This window comes from Carassius carassius, chromosome 41 (genome assembly GCF_963082965.1).
Source record: "Carassius carassius chromosome 41, fCarCar2.1, whole genome shotgun sequence".
In the NCBI taxonomy this organism is placed as follows: Eukaryota; Metazoa; Chordata; class Actinopteri; order Cypriniformes; family Cyprinidae; genus Carassius; species Carassius carassius.
Window position 1 is genome coordinate 23,891,835 of NC_081795.1, and position 20,689 is coordinate 23,912,523.

The 20,689-nt window shown below is 38.0% G+C and overlaps 2 protein-coding genes across 2 annotated transcripts; one reads left to right on the forward strand and one right to left on the reverse strand.

Moving 5' to 3' along the window:
- Positions 1–621: 621 nt before the first annotated feature.
- Positions 622–12,010, reverse strand: LOC132122975 (E3 ubiquitin-protein ligase RNF169-like). The gene is made up of 6 exons (XM_059533514.1): positions 11,479–12,010; positions 10,800–10,873; positions 10,384–10,470; positions 10,137–10,243; positions 9,235–9,337; positions 622–1,781 (listed from the first exon to the last, which is right to left on the reverse strand). The coding sequence occupies exons 1-6, from the start codon at positions 11,843–11,845 to the stop codon at positions 654–656; spliced, it is 1,866 nt and encodes a 621-aa protein (XP_059389497.1). The 5' UTR covers positions 11,846–12,010; the 3' UTR covers positions 622–653.
- A 464-nt stretch (positions 12,011–12,474) lies between these two features.
- LOC132123360 (putative lipoyltransferase 2, mitochondrial) lies at positions 12,475–14,496 on the forward strand. The gene is made up of 3 exons (XM_059533926.1): positions 12,475–12,705; positions 13,246–13,721; positions 14,258–14,496. Exons 2-3 carry the CDS (start codon positions 13,277–13,279, stop codon positions 14,473–14,475), a joined length of 663 nt encoding a protein of 220 aa, XP_059389909.1. The 5' UTR covers positions 12,475–12,705; positions 13,246–13,276; the 3' UTR covers positions 14,476–14,496.
- Positions 14,497–20,689: the final 6,193 nt, after the last annotated feature.

Below are 20,689 nucleotides of genomic sequence, written 5' to 3' on the forward strand. Positions count from 1 at the left end.
AGTGATCCTCAAATCTGGCTCACGAGTTACACTTTCCTACAGAGTTTAGCTCTAACCCTAATCAAACACACCTGAGTTTGCTAATAAGTGTCTTCAGGGTCAATAGAAAAATCACAGGTAGGTTTGTTTGATTAGTGTTGGAGCTAAACTCTGCAGGAAAGTGGATCTCGTGAGCCAGATTTGAGGATCACTGATCTAGATCCTCATAAATGGGAAAGTTCCTGAGAGTCCACACTTGTCTTACCACAATTCTGCTGCGAGCAAAGGCACTTGCTTGCTCTAGGTCATGGGCGCCCAATCTTGTTCCTGAAGATCTACCTGCAGAGTTCAGATCAACACACCAGTCTGTAATTACTAAATGCTCAAGATCTTAATTAGCTGGCTCTGCTGTATTTGATCAGGGTTGAAGCTATACTTTGCAAGATCTCCAGGAACAGGATTGGCACCTCTGCTCTTGGTGGACTCGATATACGCAAGTTGCTTTGGATAAAAAGTAAAAAAAGCAAAAACCTTATCTTGCAATACTTATCCAGATGTTAGAAAGCATCTGTAGTGCCTCAAGAAAGAAAACGTTTGTGATGGTGACAAATCATTTCAATAAAACACTACCATAACTGGAGGTTGCTTTAACAGCTGTAGCTAAAGTGCTCATTTCATTTGGAGATTCTTCCTGATCTGCGTGTACTGTGTCCTACCGTCCCATCTTTTGTAGCCCAGGACCGTAGCTCGTATTTGTTACAACTTGTTTTGTGCCTGTCTACTTTTTTGCCTTCTCTGTCAAACTTTCTTTGTAGCTTTAGTGCCAGTTCTCTGTCCTCCTTTTCCTGATTTATTTGCTGGACAATCAGGTCATCAAGCCTGTCACAGACATCTGTCCGGGATATTTTTGTCTGTAGGGTCTCTTCCAAATGTTTGGTTTTGTGGCTTCTCTTTTTGCTCCTTCTTGAGGTAGGTCTGTTAAGAACACAGCTCCTTGTGGTAGGCTCATTTATGAAGTTCTCTGGGTCTACAGTACCCTGATTACAGTGTCCAACGTGTTTATCAAGCATCGGTTCCAAAATTTCTGTGGGTTTACAGAGTGCTTCACATTTGCTTCGCCCTTTTGTGGATGAAGTATCTGCAACGGATTGAGTTATCGACCTGATGTGAGCGCTAACTGGCTGTGTACCTTCCTCTTTGTTAACCTGATCAAATACAAGCCGTCGTTTATTACAGACTATAGGTTTATCCTTCTGATCCTTGGCACTTGATACAGAAATGCACTGATGATCTTGCAAGCTGTCCTTGGCTACACCGTCCTTGGCTACATCCCATTCTTCAACCGGGCTCAGTTTAAGGCTAAGATCTTCTGCGATCGGACTTGTGACTGTACCTTTTGAGTTCACCTTGATGAACTGACGATCAACTTCAATCTGCTTCCACTTCTGCAAGATGGTTGGGCTGGCCTCATAGCTTGTGGACTTCTGAAGAGTGTGTGTCAAATTCCTAGGGGTTGACTTCACAATCGTTGGTTCCAAAAGTCTCCCATCGGGCATCCTTTTGGGTGGAGTGCACGGTGAGCAGACAATAGGCTTGAAATGGTTGAGTTCTTCTGATATGCTGTCATTGCTCTCGGGGCTAATAGACCTCTCTGGTTTGGTATGAAGCGTGAGCGAAGCGGATGAGGTGTGGATGCCCCGCCAGTGGTGTCTCTTATCTAAGGTCAGTACTGGTGCTGAGAAAGAGCGACTGTTCTCCGAGGACAGAAGGATTCCAGCATTGTAACTATGTGCGATGCTAGCCTAGAGCAGGGAAAGAGATGCAGAGTTGTATCACTGACAATAAAAATTCACTGGACAATTTGTCTGTTGTCAAGCTTGCCACAACACATGCTCTTTCTTACTATAGGGGTGTCCAGTCATGCTCCTGAAGGGCCAACATCCTGCAGAGTAGGGCTGGGCAATAGAGCCAATTATTTATTTATTTTTTTCATATCAGTCAATATTGACAATTACCTCGATAAAAGTATTTCTTTGAAGTTTAAAGGCAGATTTGTATTTTTTTTAATCCTAAAAAAGTCATCTGTAAAAATTGTAGCAACCTCATTTTTATATGGTAAAATGTAATCATGCTGACTGTTTCTAGTTTTTGCACGGACCATCTCAAAGAATCTGAGTTGCTTATAACATTCATCTAGGAACAATATTCAATTAAATTCAAGTTTTTGTGAAGCTTTTTACGATACAAATCATTGCAGAGTAACTTTACAGAAAATTAAGTTTCAATATTTAGTAGTAGCTTATCAATGGGGACTGTCAGTTTTTATGTGCATATAAAAGAAATGAACACAAAACTCAATTAAAGATGTAATCAAACAGAGGATAAACACAATTTATAGCAATTATTATGTGCATCATTCTATCAGATTTATAAGGTAAATAATTGATGTACCCACCCCAACACAGGAAAATACATAATCTTTTTAATTATGCTAACTGTTCATTCACCACATCAAAATAAAATTTTAAACCCTTGGGCTGAGTTTGCATGTTTTGATGTCCACATGTTCTTGTTCAAGAAATGACTGGCTGTAGTATTTCTATCATAAAGAAGTGGCCAAATAAAAGTTTGACCACCTATTTGGACAAGGTTAGTTTTTCCACACATACTCACAGTATTTATGTCATCTGATAGAGCTCTTCATTCGGAACAACTTTGCCTCTAGAACCACTGCTGTCAATCAAATCATCTGTTAAATAATTGATATGTAAAACACCAAATTTTGCGAACTAGTCCTAGGTTTTTTGCTCAGTCTTGAAAACAAAACCACTGCAATACAATTCTTTTGACTCCCTAGGTCAATAATTATCAAAAAAAAAAAAAAAAAACTTTACCCTTTGCGTGGCTATAACAAGGTCCTTTAAAAAAAAGGGGGCCTGTCCCCCCAGAGACGCCTTTAGGTCCCAGAGTGGATATATCTGAAAACTATTGTGTACAGTCAATCTGTATATTTTGTGAAATGATGATGTCGTCACCCCACTTCTCGACTTTAATCAAACACAGCTATGTCTTGTAACAGCAACAACAACAACAACAATGGCGGACTACACACAAGGTTTATGCACATGCTCTACAGTCGTGGCCAAAAATTTTGAGAATTACATAAATATTGGAAATTGGAAAAGGTGCTGCTTAAGTTTCTATAATAGCAATTTGCATATACTCCAGAATGTTATGAAGAGTGATCAGATGAATTGCATAGTCCTTCTTTGCCATGAAAATTAACTTAATTCCACAAAAAACCTTTCCACTGCATTTCATTGCTGTCATTAAAGGACCTGCTGAGATCATTTCAGTAATCGTCTTGTTAACTGGTCTTGTTATGTTGACGAGCACAAGGCTGGAGATCATTATGTCAGGCTGAGCAAGCTCTTTCAGCTTTACAACTTTTGCAGATCATTTACATTCACATACAGCACAATACACACACTACATGAAAGGCAATATTGGAAATGGCATAATAGGGGCCCTTTAAAACTATGGTCTTGATCTAGTGTACCCAAAATCCTGTAAATCTTAAAATACAACTCAAAACTTCACAAAACTAAGTCAGTTCATGTTTATTTTATGATTCTAAACAAGCACGCAACATTTAATGGAGATTGAATAACAACTGGCACAATAATAGTAATAAAGCTTAAAAAGACACTATATTTTCCTAAAATTGCAATTATAACCAAGAGATGGCAGCAGAGGGCCAATAATGGGCTCATTCAACTCGCTAATATAGTACTTTTGGATTTGCATTTAAACATTATAAAATCATTATTATAACATTTAAAATCACATTTACTCAAAGTTTACCACTTTATTTATACAGATATAATCAGTTTTTACAATTATGCCAGATTATGATTTCATTGAAACCTGAAAATTATGAACTGTACTAAATGTTGCAGATAAATATATCTTCTAAATAATTTGACTTATGACAACATTTTATACTCAGCAATTAAAGTTGAGAGCCAGTTACATTTCTTGGAACAACAGGAGTGGTGTTTTATCCAACAACTCACCCTAAACAACCAATTAGTCTGAAGATTATTTTAGTGCTGCAACGAGGCATCGGCGTCATCGATTACGTCGACTACAAAAATATGTCGACGTGCGTGAAATGCGTCGACGTGTCACACTGTTTACATCTCGCATAATGGCATACTGGGAATGGAGAAAGTTGCATTCTATCACAAAAACGGAGACCGCGGTTTTCAAAAGTATGGGAATACTTCAAACAGAGGCCAAATAAAATGGCCATTTGTTCCCTTTGCAAAACCGAAATGGTGCATCACGGCAGCACAACTGCGATGCATGAGCACTAGGGCTGTCGCGGTTAAGAAATTTCCCCTGCGGTTATTATGGGTGGCTCAATAGCGCGATATGCGGTATTACCGCCGTTTTTTTTTTTTTAACATACCTAATTTATCCTGATTTTGCTGCATACAAAGCTCTATCGTTGAGTTATGTAGCATATATTGTTGCTTTTTTAACTGACAGAGAGACACGTTTTAAAACATTTTTGTTTATTGTTAAATGCCAAACAGCAACAAGAACATGCGTTTTCCAATACATTTTTTTTAAGAAATCAAAGAGTTCTAACATGTATTACACGTATTTGTGCGCGACTTTGGACAGCAGCGGAAATCTAGACTGATTATCGCTCCACTACTGGCCCAAAAGGACAGTGGATTCGCGTTGGAGTCGATGCACTCCTCGTTATCTGCTCACGCTCTCTTGGGTATGGGCACTGATGCGGAGGTTGTCCGTGACTTCAGCAGGTATGCCTGTTACTTTCACGGCTGTATTTTAAAGATTTCGCAAAGGCTTCAGCTACTCCTAACTGTCGGCCGGTCTCAGCTGTTCTTTTTGATGTTGCTCCACGACCTGATGCTTGAGGGGGCAGCTGAGCTGGATGACGGGACTCTCTAAAACGCTTACCGTGAAAAACGCTTAACATGGCTTAATGTACTAAGACAGTGATATTAACAGACCAAACTCACTAAAAATCATACTAATAAAGTATACCATCTATAAAAAATCAGATGAGCCCTGAATATGAATGCAACTCGTTTAATAACACGTTAAGCCTTTTCCTCCCATAGAAAGCCGTTATAAGAAAACGCTTAATGTACTATGACAGTGATTTTTAAAAACCAAACTCACTAAACATTATACTAATAAAGTAGTATACGATGTACAAAAAAAAAAAAAAAAAACCTGTTGATCCCTGAATATGAATGCAAGTCATTTAATAACACGTTAAGCCTTATGATGGTTTTCTATGAGAAAAAAAGGCTTAACGTGTTATTAAACGCATTGAATTCATATTCAGGGATCATCTGATTTTTTTGTAGATAATATACTTTATTAGTATGATGTTTAGTGAGTTTGGTCTGTTAATATCACTGTATTGGTACATTAAACCACGTTAAGCGTTTTTCACGTTAAGCGTTTTACAATGTCCCGATGACCTCAAATTAGATCACAGGATCCTTTTGGCAGCAAATTTTGCATATCGGCTCATTTATATTCGCTGGCTCGCCCTTTTCATTGGGTTGAAAGCCAAAATGTTCCCAAACTGGTGACGTGACATTAGGTTTTGGGACGAGATCGAGCGCCTCCCATCGTTTCAGCCAGCCTATTCAAAACAAACGAAGCACCATAAAGCTACAAAGGCTCGCAAGAAAATTACAGTCGTAACCATATTGTATCATTAATTTATTTAACAATGAATGCACAGTGACAAATTGAAAAAAAAAAAAAACAAGGCGGCCACAGCCTCATAAAAAAAAAAAAAAAACTGAACACTGCGGTTGCTAATCTTTCCTCTGCGGTTTGCTTGTCAATAGCGCGGTATTACAATATTGCGGTTATCGCGACAGCCCTAACGAGCACCTCAGAGGAAAATATCCTGGCGCTCTCCGGTGTTACGGTTTAACTGGTTACCATGTGATCTGGTGACCAACTTCCAGGTTCAGGTCTCTGCTGCAGATGTGATGGAACGACCGCAGCAGATTCGGGGATTCTAAAAGCACAAACTGATGTGATATTATTAAGTGTCTAATAAACGCAGACTTGCTCATTGCATGATTCTGATATTCTTGTAAAGATTACAAGTTATTGGTTTGATCACCCGTAGCGGCTTAAGTAAGGGTAAATTAAAAATTAAAGTAAGTCTGTGTTAGCGCCGGTTTTGAACACGTGTTAGTGGCCATTCACATATCGCGCCTAAAAACGTTCAAAAACGCTAGTCGCACCGCTTTCTCCTTCTTTCCAAAGCGCTTGGGCAGTTGCGCCCCTGGGGCGTCTGTCGTTGCTAAGCAACCATGACGTGCTCTCTCCATAAAGACGCGGAAATTTAAGCAAAGGATAAATGGATTTGCAGCACTAAAAATCGCTTGCAGTAGCTCTGCTACTAAATTTATTTCAAAATGGCAATCCATATACAACTATGATCAGCTGTTCCTTCATCTTAGCTGAGCTTTCAACGTTGTAACGGGAAAGGATGAAGCTGATTGGTTAGTTCTTGTCACATGACCCGCGGTGCGCTTGCGGCATTCTGAAAAGTTGAGATGTTTTTAACTCGATGCGGTGCGGATGCACCTGTTTTCGTGTGCATTATGAGCGCGCATACCGCGCGCCTACTTTGGAAATAACGAACTTGAGCGCGCAAAAGACACGATATGTGAACAGCCCCTTAAAAGACAGCGTGCCGCGAGACAACAGTCACAAATCACAGAGCTACCGAGAATCAGCTCCAGATCTCTGAAAAAACATGCTAAACCATAGCAGAACCCTGACTACATTTTATGGTTTGTGATGCTAAAGAACATTTCATGACGTCTCAGACAACTGTAAATTTGTGACTACTGTGGTTTAGTTATAAACAGTGTTGGGAGGGTTACTTTGGAAATGTAATAGGTTACAGATTACAAGTTACCCTGTTTAAAATGTAATAGTAGTGTAACTTTTTCAATTACTTTATTAAAGTAATGGAACTAATTACTTTTGAGTACTTTTTGATTACTTTTCTAAATTTGTGAAAATTAAAGAATAGTAAATAAAAGCATATACATCAACTTAAATACAGTTATCTAATAAGCATGTGACGTATTCTGTGTAATAAACTCCTGAAACATTGGTGTTTTTTTGAAACTGCTGTCTCTTTGTATATGATGATAGTTTTCTCAAAATAAGTAAAATGCACATGAAGTGACACAGAGCAGTTCTAGAAATTATGTTTATGTGCTCGTGTACTCCTATATTGAGATGGCAGAGGTTGAAAACACTGCGAGCTTCAGTAGGCCTATGTGTAGTAAATGAAACCATGTCTTTGCCATTCATTTACAGGAGGGGCGGACTGGGAAAAAAATTCAGACTGGACAATTCATACTCATACAAACAAATTCATGGAGAAAACTATTTTTTACCTATTTTAAATCTTTAATTTGGGGACATGCAAAATAATTAAAAGTTCTCTCCTGAACTGCACCTTCACTTCCATTTTTCTCTCCAGTCTCTTTATTTTGCCCTGTTATCCATCTCTCTCATGACTTTAATCCTCAAGATTGAACAAAACTATACTTTACAATACAATACTCTACAATACTACAATATCTTTATAGAAAAATCCTAATACTGTACACGAGTCATGTTTTTCCCTTACAAAAATTAACCATGCTTTTATTAGCCTATATAAAAGTAAAATAACCTTGTTTTGTTTTTGTTTGTTTTTTTGCAAATGGATTTGTATTTATTTTTAAATAAATACATTTGTAAAATAATTTTACATTTTTGGTTATCACAGTTAAACAATATTAACCATTTTCTCTGGATTTATAGTTAAATATTAAAATGTAAATTTTCGTAAGGGTTGTGTTGTTGTCTGTCATAGCTCCCCCTAAACCTATAAAAAAAAAATCTGAATTTTTTTCAGCTAAATTACTACTGTAACATTACAACAGATAATAATGATGTCCTTTATAGTATTTTGAGTGATGAGCAACGTGCTGCTGCTTGATTAAATAAAAAACAAAGACAAAAAAGCATCTTTACAGATGAAACTGACCTGAAACCCTGAACAGGAGTTCTGCTTCTCTGCTCCAGCAATTCACACACACACACACACACACACACACACACACACACACACACACACACACACACACTCTCTCTCTCTCTCTCTCTCTCTCTCTTTCTCTCTCTCTCTCTCTCTCTCTCTCTCTCTCTCATTCTCATTCTCATTGATTACTCTGAGTCTGATCCAAACCGTTTGGCGGAGGCGCGGAGAGCGCGCGAGATTTAATTATCAAATGGCGGATTCGCAAATGATCGCTTTAGTACATTCGGCAGGCAATTATACAATAATGATATTAAATAAATCGGCTGCCAGGACACCGGGAATTGTCCCGGTTCTCCCGGTGTCCAGTCCGCGCCTGATTTCCACAGACAGGCAGAATGTGCAAGTCATATATTGCAATTTTGGGGCTTTATATTCACAGACACTAGTCGATGTCATGTTTTGATTCAAGTGTACTGGCCTACTTTTGATTTAGTCATCCAAAATGTGGCATATTCCGTCCACGTTAGGCATTCCGTTTTATGACTGGATTCTACGAACCAGACTGTGTTTCCGCATCCCGGAAATTATTAGGGCGATATGTCTCAGAATAGTCAGTGCAATTTGGGAAATAAATCAGTTAAATCTGAATGTGGATGTGTGTAAATATTCAAATGTAATCCCCTTTGTAATCGTTAAAAATTTCATAAGTAACTGTAATTTAATTACTCATTTTTTCGTAGTAACTGTAACTAATTACAGTTACAATAATTTTGTAATTAAATTACGTAACGCCGTTACATGTAACTAGTTACTCCCCAACACTGGTTATAAACGCAATCGTAAACTCATATTTACCATAGTAAAATAATTTTCTTTGCGTCTTTATTTTTGTATACTGTAAAAACTCCAACCACATTGGTTGAAATGGAATAAAGGATGAAATATTATATTAGAAGTTGTACTTATATTTTTTTTGTAAAGTTATCCAAAGGATTCATTAGCTAATCAAAAAAAGAACATTAATTATTTATTGTAATAAAAATAATCGTCAGAGTAGTCGACAGAAAAATAAATCGTTAGGTGCAGCTCTAGATTATTTGCACATACTCATTCAGCCAATAACTGAAATATTATACCTTGTCGGGAACGGCATGATGTGCGTGAACTCTATTTGTTCCTTTTCCATCCTCAGAATCTGTACAGCTCCTGCTTCTCTGGACAGCACTGCTATTAAGACTACTGTAAAACAGCACAATGATAGAATGGATTTAAATCTTTTTTTTTACATCTAACATTCAGAAAACAATTTATTGAGGGAAGAATAAAAATTAAACAGTGACGTACAAAATTACTAATCGTCTAATAGCGACTAATCATCTGACATTTGGTATCTGCTAATATTAATTAGCTGATTAATTTTATTAATTAGGTGTATTAATAGTTTTGCTAGTTGGCAGATACAGCTCTATAAATGTATCACATTTTAAAATAATTTTTGGAGTGAATATTATTTAGGGCTGCATGATAAATCGCATGCGATATTTAATGCGCATCTTGTCAGTAAAGCCGGTTCTGTAATCAGCGGTAAATCTCCATCACCTGCAAGCTTTCACATGGAGCAACATAACTACTCAGAGCCGTTGTTCACTGACAAGCTGCGCAGAAACTATCATATTTTGCGCATGTTTTGTGCAGCTTATCAGTGAACAACGGCTCTGTGTAGTTAATGCTGCTCCATGTGAAAGCACGCAGGTGATGGAGATTTACCACTGATTACAGAACCGGCTTTACTGACAAGATGCGCATTAAATATCGCATGTGATTTATCATGCAGCCTTAATATTGTTAAATATATGTTTAATAAGTGTGTGGCTGCAATCTAGACAAAAGGAATCTCTGAATAACTTCTAACAAAATATAATTTTGATTTGCTTGACATAATTTCTAAACCTCTATTTACGATTTCTTAGTTTTTAAGAATGTTGTCCTAAAATGTCATAAAGAATGAAGAGGTGTGTTTTTTGCATAAGTGCAATACCTTCTATTGAAAGCAGGGGAGCATCTTGTTTTTCGCACAAATGCTGAAACATGTCGGGTCCTCTTTCCCACCGGCTCTTCATTCTCAGAGTCTGACACTCCAGAGAACTGAAACATGGAAAGATCATATGTAATTGAGCAGTAACTAAACAGTTAATGAAATAAATATCCCAAATTATGAATGAACTGTTCATGTTAAGACCCAAGTAGGTAAAAAACAATATATAAAAAAAAAGTTTTAAACATACAGGATATTGACAGTGCTTCAGCATCCCACACTCTTCTTTTCTGTGGATTTTTTTCTTTCGCTCTTCAGTTTCTTCACTGCCTCCACCCTGAAGAAATAACACAGTGCTTTATATATGTACAGTATAAGGTGAACATATAATAAAACAAGCTTATTAGAAACCAGAAGTGCTTTGCATTTTACCAAATGCCAAATTAAGTGCAGGCTATTCTTTACTGGCCTTTCAAAAGACATTTGTGGATGTTTCCAATTTGTGGGAACAATAGTTCAGTCATTTTATCAATTGTTAACACCAAAGTAGCCTTGATATCCAAAAACACTGTTAAACTATTTAAGTTATATGTCTGAGATATATAATGTGATAAAACCGCAATCAAGAACATACTCACTTTAGTGTATCATACCCCTCTGACTTACCTTCATCTTTTGTTTCTCGTACTCTTGACGCATTTCTCCAGACTTATGAATTGGTACAGGTGCACGGAAAATTTCTAAGAGATGAAAACATAAATATATCAGCAGAAAATGGCTAACTGGCTCACTAAAGTGACCAGAGCATAATAAACATGAATCTCGGTTGTGTCACTGGCTCCACCCACTGGACACACACATGCCTGGACAAATACCACTCATGATGGAGTTTACAAACAACCAGGATAAGTTACTATACTACAACAGAAATAAGACTGTCTTGTAAGACTTTAAAAATAGCAAGTCAGAGATGGATAAGAAACATACATAAAATAATAGTCAAATAAGCTATATATAAACATATGATATTATTAAATATAAATACATGACATAAAATATCAACAATATAAGCCATTCAAATTGCACTCGGTAGCCAGAGGAATACAACAGAGTATTCAAGACGTGTTTTGTTGAAGCAACTGGGCGTTTATACACAGACCAAACCAAACTAAAAAAAAAAATAATAATAATAATAATATATATATTTCTAACCATTAAAAATTATTGGTAAAAGGGTCGACTGAACTGAAATCACTGAAGCTGGGAAACTGTCATGCTGCGATTTATCGAAGCGTAAATGATTATTTCAAACTCATGATTATGTAATATTTGAAGTCCTCCGCACCTCCGTCCGCGGTCTCTCGGTCTCTCTGCTCCAGCCTGCGCCTGCATCTCTCCGGGTGACTGAGCCGGACCAGCTCCCAGAGCTCGGTGTTGATCAGGCTCTTCTCCCGGGACTGTTTACGGGCCCAGCTGGACACTCGCAGCCGGCACAGAGGACAGCACAGACTGATTAACTTCACCGTCCGCTGGAAACAATGCAGGCACACCGAATGTCCGCATGGCATCGTTACCGGCTCCAGCAGAATCTCGGAGCACACCGGACACCGGGCCTCCTCCAAACTCAGTGGAGCAGCGAGAGTGCCAGGCCTGGTTTTACCTCTTTGCCCCAGTCCAGCGGATTTGGCGGACCCCACCGCCGCCATCTTCATTGGTATGTGCCTGCGTCTGGGTTTGAAAACAAGCCCCGCCCAGCCATGGCGTCACATACAGCGGTGGTAGAACGACCAGTTCTCACACAAATTTTGCAATACCTAAATACATTATTGGGGCTGAAAAATAAGAAAGCTGCAAAATGTGTTTCAATCCGTAAACATTTTCACATCTTTATTTAACTTTTAAATTTGTCACTGACTATGTATATGTATTATTATTATGTATATATATTATGTAGTTTTAATTTTTCCTAGATAATGTTAATATGATAATATGTAATACCTCGTGTTCTTGTGGCATTGATTAATAAAGCACTTTAAAAAAAATCTAAATTACAATAACTGCTTCCTTTATTATTATTATTATGATTATTAATTTTATACAGTGGCCATAAATTATGCTCTTAAAAATGTAATTAACTATTAGAATATTTTGGTGGTGTTGTTTTTGTTTTTGTTCTTTTCTTTTAATACTATGAAAGTCAGTAGGGTTCACCAACCGTTTGGTTAACAACATTCTTCAAAATATTTTCTTTTGTGTTCAACAGAAGAAAGAAACTCCTAACCTTGATGAGTAAATGATGACATGTTTGTAAATTAGGTAGCTCCCCAAACCAGTAGGTGGCAGTAATGCAGCACGCGCTCCGCCTTCAGTCACAGTAGAGTAAGATCTGCACTGGCAGTATGGCAGCGTCCAGTAAGAGATGACCCCATTTTAACAGAAGGATCAAGCTTTCTTGGCTTCTAACAGGAGTTTATGTTTGTACTTGTTGTTTCCGTGGATCTGGTGTTAAAGCTGGTGTAAAATGTGGGCATTACAGATTTTCCTTGCCAACTTTCTAGATCATTTACACCAGGTATCAGTGAACTTTACAATTTCTATTTTATATATTGTAATTTCTTTTTATAACATATGGTAATAATATAACATAGTTGTAATAAATATTTCACAATATTACTGTTTTTTTCTGTATTTTGATCAAATAAATGCAGGCTTGATGAACAGAAGAAACTTCTTTCAAAAACATTAAAAATAGTAATGTTTCCAAACTTTTGGTCTGTACTGTATATATATATATATATATATATATACAATTTTACTGTACATAGCCTACACATAATATTATTCTACAAAACATATCCCTATTTATGATCTAATAAAAAGTAATAGGCCTAACATTTGAATTAGCATTTTCAATTAGCATTGAATTATTTTTTCTTTAACTTGGTAAGTTTCTTATGTGCTTTTGTCATTTTTATTCTTTTTTTTTTAAGGTATTAGAAACAATATTCCACAATGGCTCTCCAATCTGTTTTATATCCACTGAATGATGTTTTATGGATTCATACAAATAAAATACAGGAAGTAATTGTTACCTTGTTTTCCGTCTCTTTAGTTGATGCTTCAAAAACCCACCTGAAAACACAATGTCAGTCGGTAAGGCAGCTGTGAAAGTGGTGCGTTTAGGGAGAATATCCTACCGCAGTGCCTTGAAGGTCCAGCAGCAGCACATAAAGCAGCATCTGGATTCATGCAGCACCAGCCCAAACACTTTATTACTGTGTGAACACGAGCCTGTGTACACCATTGGCATCAGACAGGCTCCTTACCCTCCTGAGGAGGAGCAGAGGCTCAAAGCCCTGGGCGCAGACTTCTTCCGTACCAACCGAGGAGGTCTAATAACGTTTCATGGTCCTGGTCAGCTGGTGTGTTATCCCATCCTCAACCTCACCTGCTTTAAGAAGAGTGTGAGATGGTATGTGTGTGAACTGGAAAGGACGGTGATCAAGATGTGCAGTACATTTGGGATCGAAGCCTCCACTTCTCCAGATACAGGTGTCTGGGTGGGCAACCACAAAATCTGTGCAATTGGTAAGTAACTTTTTAGGTTTACTTTTTGTATTGTATTGATTACTGGTCAAAAATTTGGACACCTCTGTATGTAATTTATTATTTTATTTTGCCCATTTTAGAACAATAGCACCAAAACTAAAAAAAATAATAATAATGTGTCAGTGATGTGTTTCCGGATTTTTAAAATAAATATAACGTTCAAAAGAATAGTATTTATTTAAGATTTGTTTTTAAAGATTTATTTGTTACAATGTAAAAGCCTTTACAGTCACTTTTGATCAATTTAATGCATCTTTGCTAAATAAAATAATTAATTTCTCTAAGAAAAAAAAAATTCTTGATCCTAAACTTTTGAATGGTAGTGATCCCATGAGCATTTCATTGTCATGATTTATTTTCATTTCACTGGTGTCCTAGTGCAGAATATACATAATATTAATTTCATATTGGTATATCATTTATTTATTTAAAATTATAAAACCGGTTTTTACTATTTCCAGGTTTAAAAAAGTACCTTTTGACAGCAAAATAAAGGTAATAGTTGTGTTTTGCAGGTATTCATTGTGGAAGATACATCACCTCCCATGGACTGGCTCTTAACTGCAACACGGACATGAGTTGGTTTGACAACATTGTGCCGTGTGGGATTGTGGGTAAAGGTGTGACGTCACTGAGCCGAGAGCTGGGGCGGGACGTCCCACCTGAGGAAGCCATACCAAAACTGCTGGAAGCCTTTACTGAACAATTCAACTGCACTTTAACATACAATTAATAAATGTATGCATACTTTTAAGTGTTTGAATATATGTGCTTGTATTGTAAGTAAAATTATTTTATTTTCTATTTGCTATTATTTTACATTCCTGAAAAGAAAATACTGTGTTGGTACCATGGTACAGAGCTGCTGTCAGATGGGAATGGTATGGTATGCTTGCAGTATTCATGAAACAAAGTTGCTTCAAAGAATGGCATGGACCAGAATTGTTCTTCATGGATGACCAAACAGATTTTCTTTATGGGTTTTGTTGAGAAATGTAGCTTGAGTGAGTGAAACATATAAACAGTGAAGAACAGGAGTTAATGATCTTCATATGTTCAAAGGCAGAAGTGATACATTTTACTTTAGTTTGAGGTTACCTCTTTAATTGTGAAAACACTAATAATAAATGGGAATGTGCTAAATTAATTGAGGTCACAATACTACGATCCTGATTGGCCTTGAAGGTAAATAATTGTAGAACTCTTCCAGGATTGTGTTCCACAAAGTAATTGTAGTTATTAAGAGCATGGATTACCTTTCAACACCCTTATGTTCTTGATTTCTAAGCAAAATGTCATGGATTGTGCACGTTATTCATCAGTACATGTGGATGTGTAGTAAGGATATTGTGTGTGTGGCATATGGTTTTCATGATCATACATAAGACATACTGCTGACATGAGATCAATATCCCTGATAGTCTTTACTCTTGATTTGATCATGTAATTATCGTGAATTATTTACAAAACATGTTTTCTGGAAGTGGATGAGTACAGCAAACACTACTACATTGCTGAAATGGCACACGAGTTTGAGAAAGAAAAATTTAATGAGATTACCAATTAATATGATATAATTATACAACATAACAGTATAGCTATACTGTTGTACTGCTATTGTACTGTTCAGAGCTTTTGGTAAGTAATTTTTCTCTATACTTGTATTTTTTTATGAAATTAATACATTAATTTAGCAAGAATTCATTACATTTATCAAGAGTAATATTAAAATGTCTATTGTGTTACAGTATATTTCTATTTCAAATGAATGACGTTCCTTTAAAAATTTATATTCATTGAAGAATCCTGCAATAATAATAATTAGTTTTCACCAATAAATAAATAAATGGAGTGGCACAACATTTTTAAGTGATAATCAGAAGTGTTTCTTGAGCAGTAAATCATGTTAGATTGATATCTGAATGGTCATGTGACACTAAAGACTGGAGAAATTATTCTGAAAATGCAGCTTTGATCACAGGAATAAATTACATTTAAAGTGGACATATTGTGCCCCTTTTTACTGAATTACCCTTTTTGCGTCACTTCTGAGCTGTGCATGCACAAAGCCTAACTCATACATCATCTGCCCGGAACTGCTTCTGTATTCAACAGTGAGTGAAAGCTACATTACAGGGGTCATATGACGTTGCTAAAAGGAACATTATTTTGTGAATTTGGTGTAATGCAATTTATGTGTTTATCTGGTTTAATGTGTTTATGTGGTTTAAGGCTCAAAAAAACATTATGTTCCACATACTATACATTATTGTTGCTCCTCTATGCCCCGCCTTTCTGAAACATGTAAATTTTTACAAAGCTCATCGTTCTGAAGAGCCAGGTATATGCTGCTTGGCCAGCTATCCAGTGCGTTGTGATTGGCCGAATGCCTCAAGCGTGTGATGGAAATGTTATGCCCCTTACCATACTGTAATGCTGTGTGTCCTGGCTTGATGAGACAAAACCAATAATTGGAGACATAATTACTGATTATAATGACTTATACTGTCTTTTTACGCGTTGCATATTGTAAACGTAAAGCCATGTCTGCATTTGGGTAAGGGAAACAGGTCAATTTAGCTCAAAGGGAATCATTTAAGATTTTAAAGGGAGTTTGAACAGAATCACTGTTTCACGGCTGATCACTGAAACGGCCAGCGATTCATTGAACGAGCCGTACAACATAAAATCTGCACTGGATATTAATATCCAAACTACAGTGAAAACACTATCAATTAGCACAGTAACTAGATCGGCAGTTTAAGACATTAACTTGTAAGCAGAAAACACAAGATACTTCTCTTTTCAATATGAATAAGGCTTTATTAGATAAATCTAAGACATATAAACTAATCTAACACATAAGCACACGCACTCACACATTCACACAAGTTGCAGGAAGATAGAAAGTTAGGAAAGGATGAGTTTAAAGAGAATGAAAATGTGAAATCCCAAGTTTACAGCGATATGTGAAATTGCATAGACATGAACAGCCATCAATCACTTAACTAAAAGCATGATTAGGAGCGCAGGCTAAAGGCCGGCATTAGGGGTGGGCGGATCGAGCTAAATATCGATAGTATCGATGCCAACACTGGTACTGGGATCGGATCGATACAATTGTAATTGAATCGATATTTTAATTTAAATATCTGTCATCTACGTTCATTATACTTTGCTCGTGTCTTCTACCTCTAGACTAGTACAATCCTGAGCAAACGCTGCTTTCACATCCTGGCCCACTTTGCTACTCCTCCCCGTGCTGCTCTGCTGTGATTCATTGTTGTGTCTTCACGTGACTCACTGAAACAACGCGCCGAGGATCAGCGAACAGAGTGAGCGAAGCTGATAGCACATTGAAGTCCAGAAGGGGGGCTCAGGGAATGTAATTGCACAGGTATAATTGTTCTTTGTTTATTCTTCAGTAATAATTGTGTGCACTTTATTTCATTTGCTTTTAAAACCAGAAAAAAGGGAGAGTTTTTTTATTTTCTTTTATTATTCTTTTTTTAAAGGCTGTAAAGAAGTCATTCTACAGTGCCTAATAACTAATAATTTTGCGGACTTCAAAATATTAATAAAAATATTGCCTAAATAATTGATAATGTCGGGTCTCGGGGCTAATCACCTGTCTTTTTGGTGTGGGTGTGTGTGTGTTGGGATGGTTTGACAGCTCACCGCGTCTGCCTGTTTGTGTTTTCCCCGCCTCCCTTGTTCCCCGTTGTTAACCGTAATTGCTCGCCACCTGTTCTCTATGTCCTTCTAATTTTTTCCCCTTTATTATTCCCTGTGTTTCTCTGTCTATTGTCAGACTGTTGTTATTTGTTCAATAGCTCCGATCATCTAGCAGCTCTTTGTACTCACCCTGTCGTGTCTTGTCCTCAGAAATGCCCTTGATTTCGTCTCTGGGCTTCCTCCGTCGAAGGGAAACACTGTAGTTCTCACGGTGGTGGATCGCTTTTCCAAAGCGGTTCATTTTATTCCCCTGCCCAAGCTACCCTCCGCCCGGGAGACCGCCCAACTGGTGGTGGATCACGTCTTCCGTCCCCACGGGTTACCGGTGGATGTGGTTTCAGATAGGGGTCCCCAGTTCATCTCACGGTTCTGGAGGGAATTTTGTAGACAGATTGGGGCCTCTGCTAGTCTGTCATCTGGTTTTCCTCCTCAGACCAATGGGCAGTGTGAGCGGGCCAACCAGGATCTAGGAACAATGCTCCGCTGTCTAGCATCCAACAATCCGAGTTCCTGGTGTCAGCAGCTCTCCTGGGCAGAATACGCCCATAACACCCTTCCTGCGGCCGCGTCAGGTATGTCCCATTTTGAGTGTGCTGTTGGTTATAATCCACCTCTGTTCCCATCACAGGAACCCGACGCAGCATTTCCATCCGCCCTGGCTTTCGTCCAGCGCTGCCGTCGCACCTGGGAGAGAGTCAGGAGGATTTTGTCTCTTTGTACTCACCCTGTCGTGTCTTGTCCTCAGGCTCCAGTGTGTTTAGCTGATTTCTCTGCCCTAGTTCTTACAAGCCCAGAGCTCCTAGTAGCATCTGCTGTTCATCCTGTCACTGCGAGTGAAACCTGTGAAACGTGACTCATCTGCTGTTCATCCTGTCACTGCGAGTGAAACCTGTGAAACGTGACTCATCTGCTGTTCATCCTGTCACTGCGAGTGAAACCTGTGAAACGTGACTCATCTTCTCTGTCCCCGCTTTGTGAATAAAGCCTTGAGTTTACCCGCATCTGAATCCAGCCTGCTTTCTCCTGACAGATATTTCATTCACCTCAGAAATAATGACATAGACCTACTGCTCTCCCCTACACAAAAGTATTTTTTTTATTTTTACTAAAAAGTATCGTATTGGTATCGGTATCGGCATCGGCAATACTGACCCTATATGTATTTGGTATCGGATCGATACCAAATTTTGCAGTATCGCACACCTACATATGTGATTGGAGAAACAGTAAACAACAACCCTTAATCTACACTGCTCAAAACTCTTTACATATGAAAATGTACTTACAGACTGTGAAGTGCAAAGTTGGAATTGCCCCACTGTATTGTAGACATTATGTCAAGGATGGAGTTTTGGTTCCTTGCCGCTGGCTTGCTTAGTTAGGGACACTTCATTTACAGCGATATCATGGACTTTATTGCAAATGATTGCACAGATACTATTTAAACTAAACTAAAATGATGACATCAATGAATTCAATGATGAACTGCCTTAAACTGTCATTTTGCATTATTGACACACTGTTTTCCTAATTAATGTTGTTCAGTTGCTTTGACACAATCATTTTTGTTTATAGCACTATATAAATAAAGGTAACTTGACTTGACTTGTAGGCTACTCTCACAAGAAACACTCCTTGTGCAAAATGTGCTGCACACATCTGAATAGTTAGGTTGAAATGTTCCAGAACTGTGTTGTAAATAAAACGTAACCACTGATTTCTAGTTGTGTCCTCCTTTGTAGGGCCAAACAAAGTAGCTTCGCTTTCACAACAAAGCACAGCCTCTCCTCAACATGGCGCTGGCGTCAAAAGAGAGAATAAAAGTGAAGTGACATTCAGCCAAGTATGGTGACCCATACTCAGAATTTGTGCTCTGCATTTAACCCATCCGAAATGCACACACACAGAGCAGTGAACACACACACACTGTGAGCACACACCCGGAGCAGTGGGCAGCCATTTATGCTGCGGCACCCGGGGAGCAGTTGGGGGTTCGATGCCTTGCTCAAGGGCACCTAAGTCATGGTATTGAAGGTGGAGAGAGAACTGTACATGCACTCCCCCCACCCACAATTCCTGCCGGCCCGGGACTCAAACTCACAACCTTTCGATTGGGAGTCCGACTCTCTAACCATTAGGCCACGACTTCCCCTAAAGTTACGCCTTCTTTCTTTGCATGAACATTTAGGCGGCGTTATGCAAATATTTTTTGTCTGAAAGAAGAAAGTCATATACACCTAAGATGACTCGAGGGTTAGTGACTAATTTATGGGCTAAATTTCATTTTTGGGTGAACTAACGCCTTAAACACTGAATTCCATACATTTTCTTCCACATGTGTAAGTGTTATTAGTCAGAGCATATTCACTCTTTTTCCACACATGAATATTGTACTTCTAATTATATTTTAGGATGTAGCCTATTTTTGTAAGCATTATAGATAGTTTGTTTCTGGTGTAGAACCTTGTTTATCTTAATTTAATGATGTACAGGTGCTTCTCAATGAATTAGAATGTCGTGAAATAGTTCATTTCTCCAATTGTGAAACTCGGGTATTAATTAAATTCAATCCACACAGACTGAAGTTATTTAAATCTTTGGTTCTTTTAATTGTGATGATTTGGCTCACATTTAAGAAAAACCCACCAATTCACTCAACAAATTAGATATGGTGACATGCCAATCAACTAATCAGTTCAAAACACCTGCAAAGGTTTCCTGAGCCTTCAAAGTGGTCTTTCAGTTTGGTTCACTAGGCTACACAATCATGGCGAAGACTGCTCTTCTAACAGTTGTCCAGAAGACAATCATTGACACCCTTCTCAAGGAGGGTAAGCCACAAACATTCATTGCCAAAGAAGCTGGCTGTTCACAGAGTGCTGTATCCAAGCATGTTAACAGAAAGTTGAGTGAAAGGAAAAAGTGTGGGGAAAAAAAAGATGCACAACCAACTGTGAGAACCGCAGCCTTATGAGCATTGTCAAGCGAAATCGATTCAAGAATTTTAGAGAGTGGGGTCAAGGCATCAAGAGCCACCAGACACAGAAGTGTCAAGGAATTTGGATACAGTTGTCGTATTCCTCTTGTTAAGCCACTCCTGAGGCGTCTTACCCGGTCTAAGGAGAAGAAGAAATGTTGTTACCCAGTGGTCCAATGTCCTCTTTTCAGATGAGAGCAAGTTTTGTATTTCATTTGGAAACCAAGGTCCTAGA

What these genes read in the sequence shown, in the direction of transcription:
- LOC132123360 (XM_059533926.1), top strand. Translation starts at nt 13,277, where the DNA reads ATGTCAGTCGGTAAGGCAGCTGTGAAAGTGGTGCGTTTAGGGAGAATA. An exon ending in CCACAAAATCTGTGCAATTG is followed by an intron (nt 13,722 to 14,257) that starts GTAAGTAACTTT and finishes TGTGTTTTGCAG; the next exon opens with GTATTCATTGTGGAAGATAC.
- LOC132122975 (XM_059533514.1), bottom strand. Translation starts at nt 11,845, where the DNA reads ATGAAGATGGCGGCGGTGGGGTCCGCCAAATCCGCTGGACTGGGGCAA. An exon ending in ACGAGAAACAAAAGATGAAG is followed by an intron (nt 10,471 to 10,799) that starts GTAAGTCAGAGG and finishes TTATTTCTTCAG; the next exon opens with GGTGGAGGCAGTGAAGAAAC. An exon ending in TCCCCTGCTTTCAATAGAAG is followed by an intron (nt 9,338 to 10,136) that starts GTATTGCACTTA and finishes GCTGTTTTACAG; the next exon opens with TAGTCTTAATAGCAGTGCTG.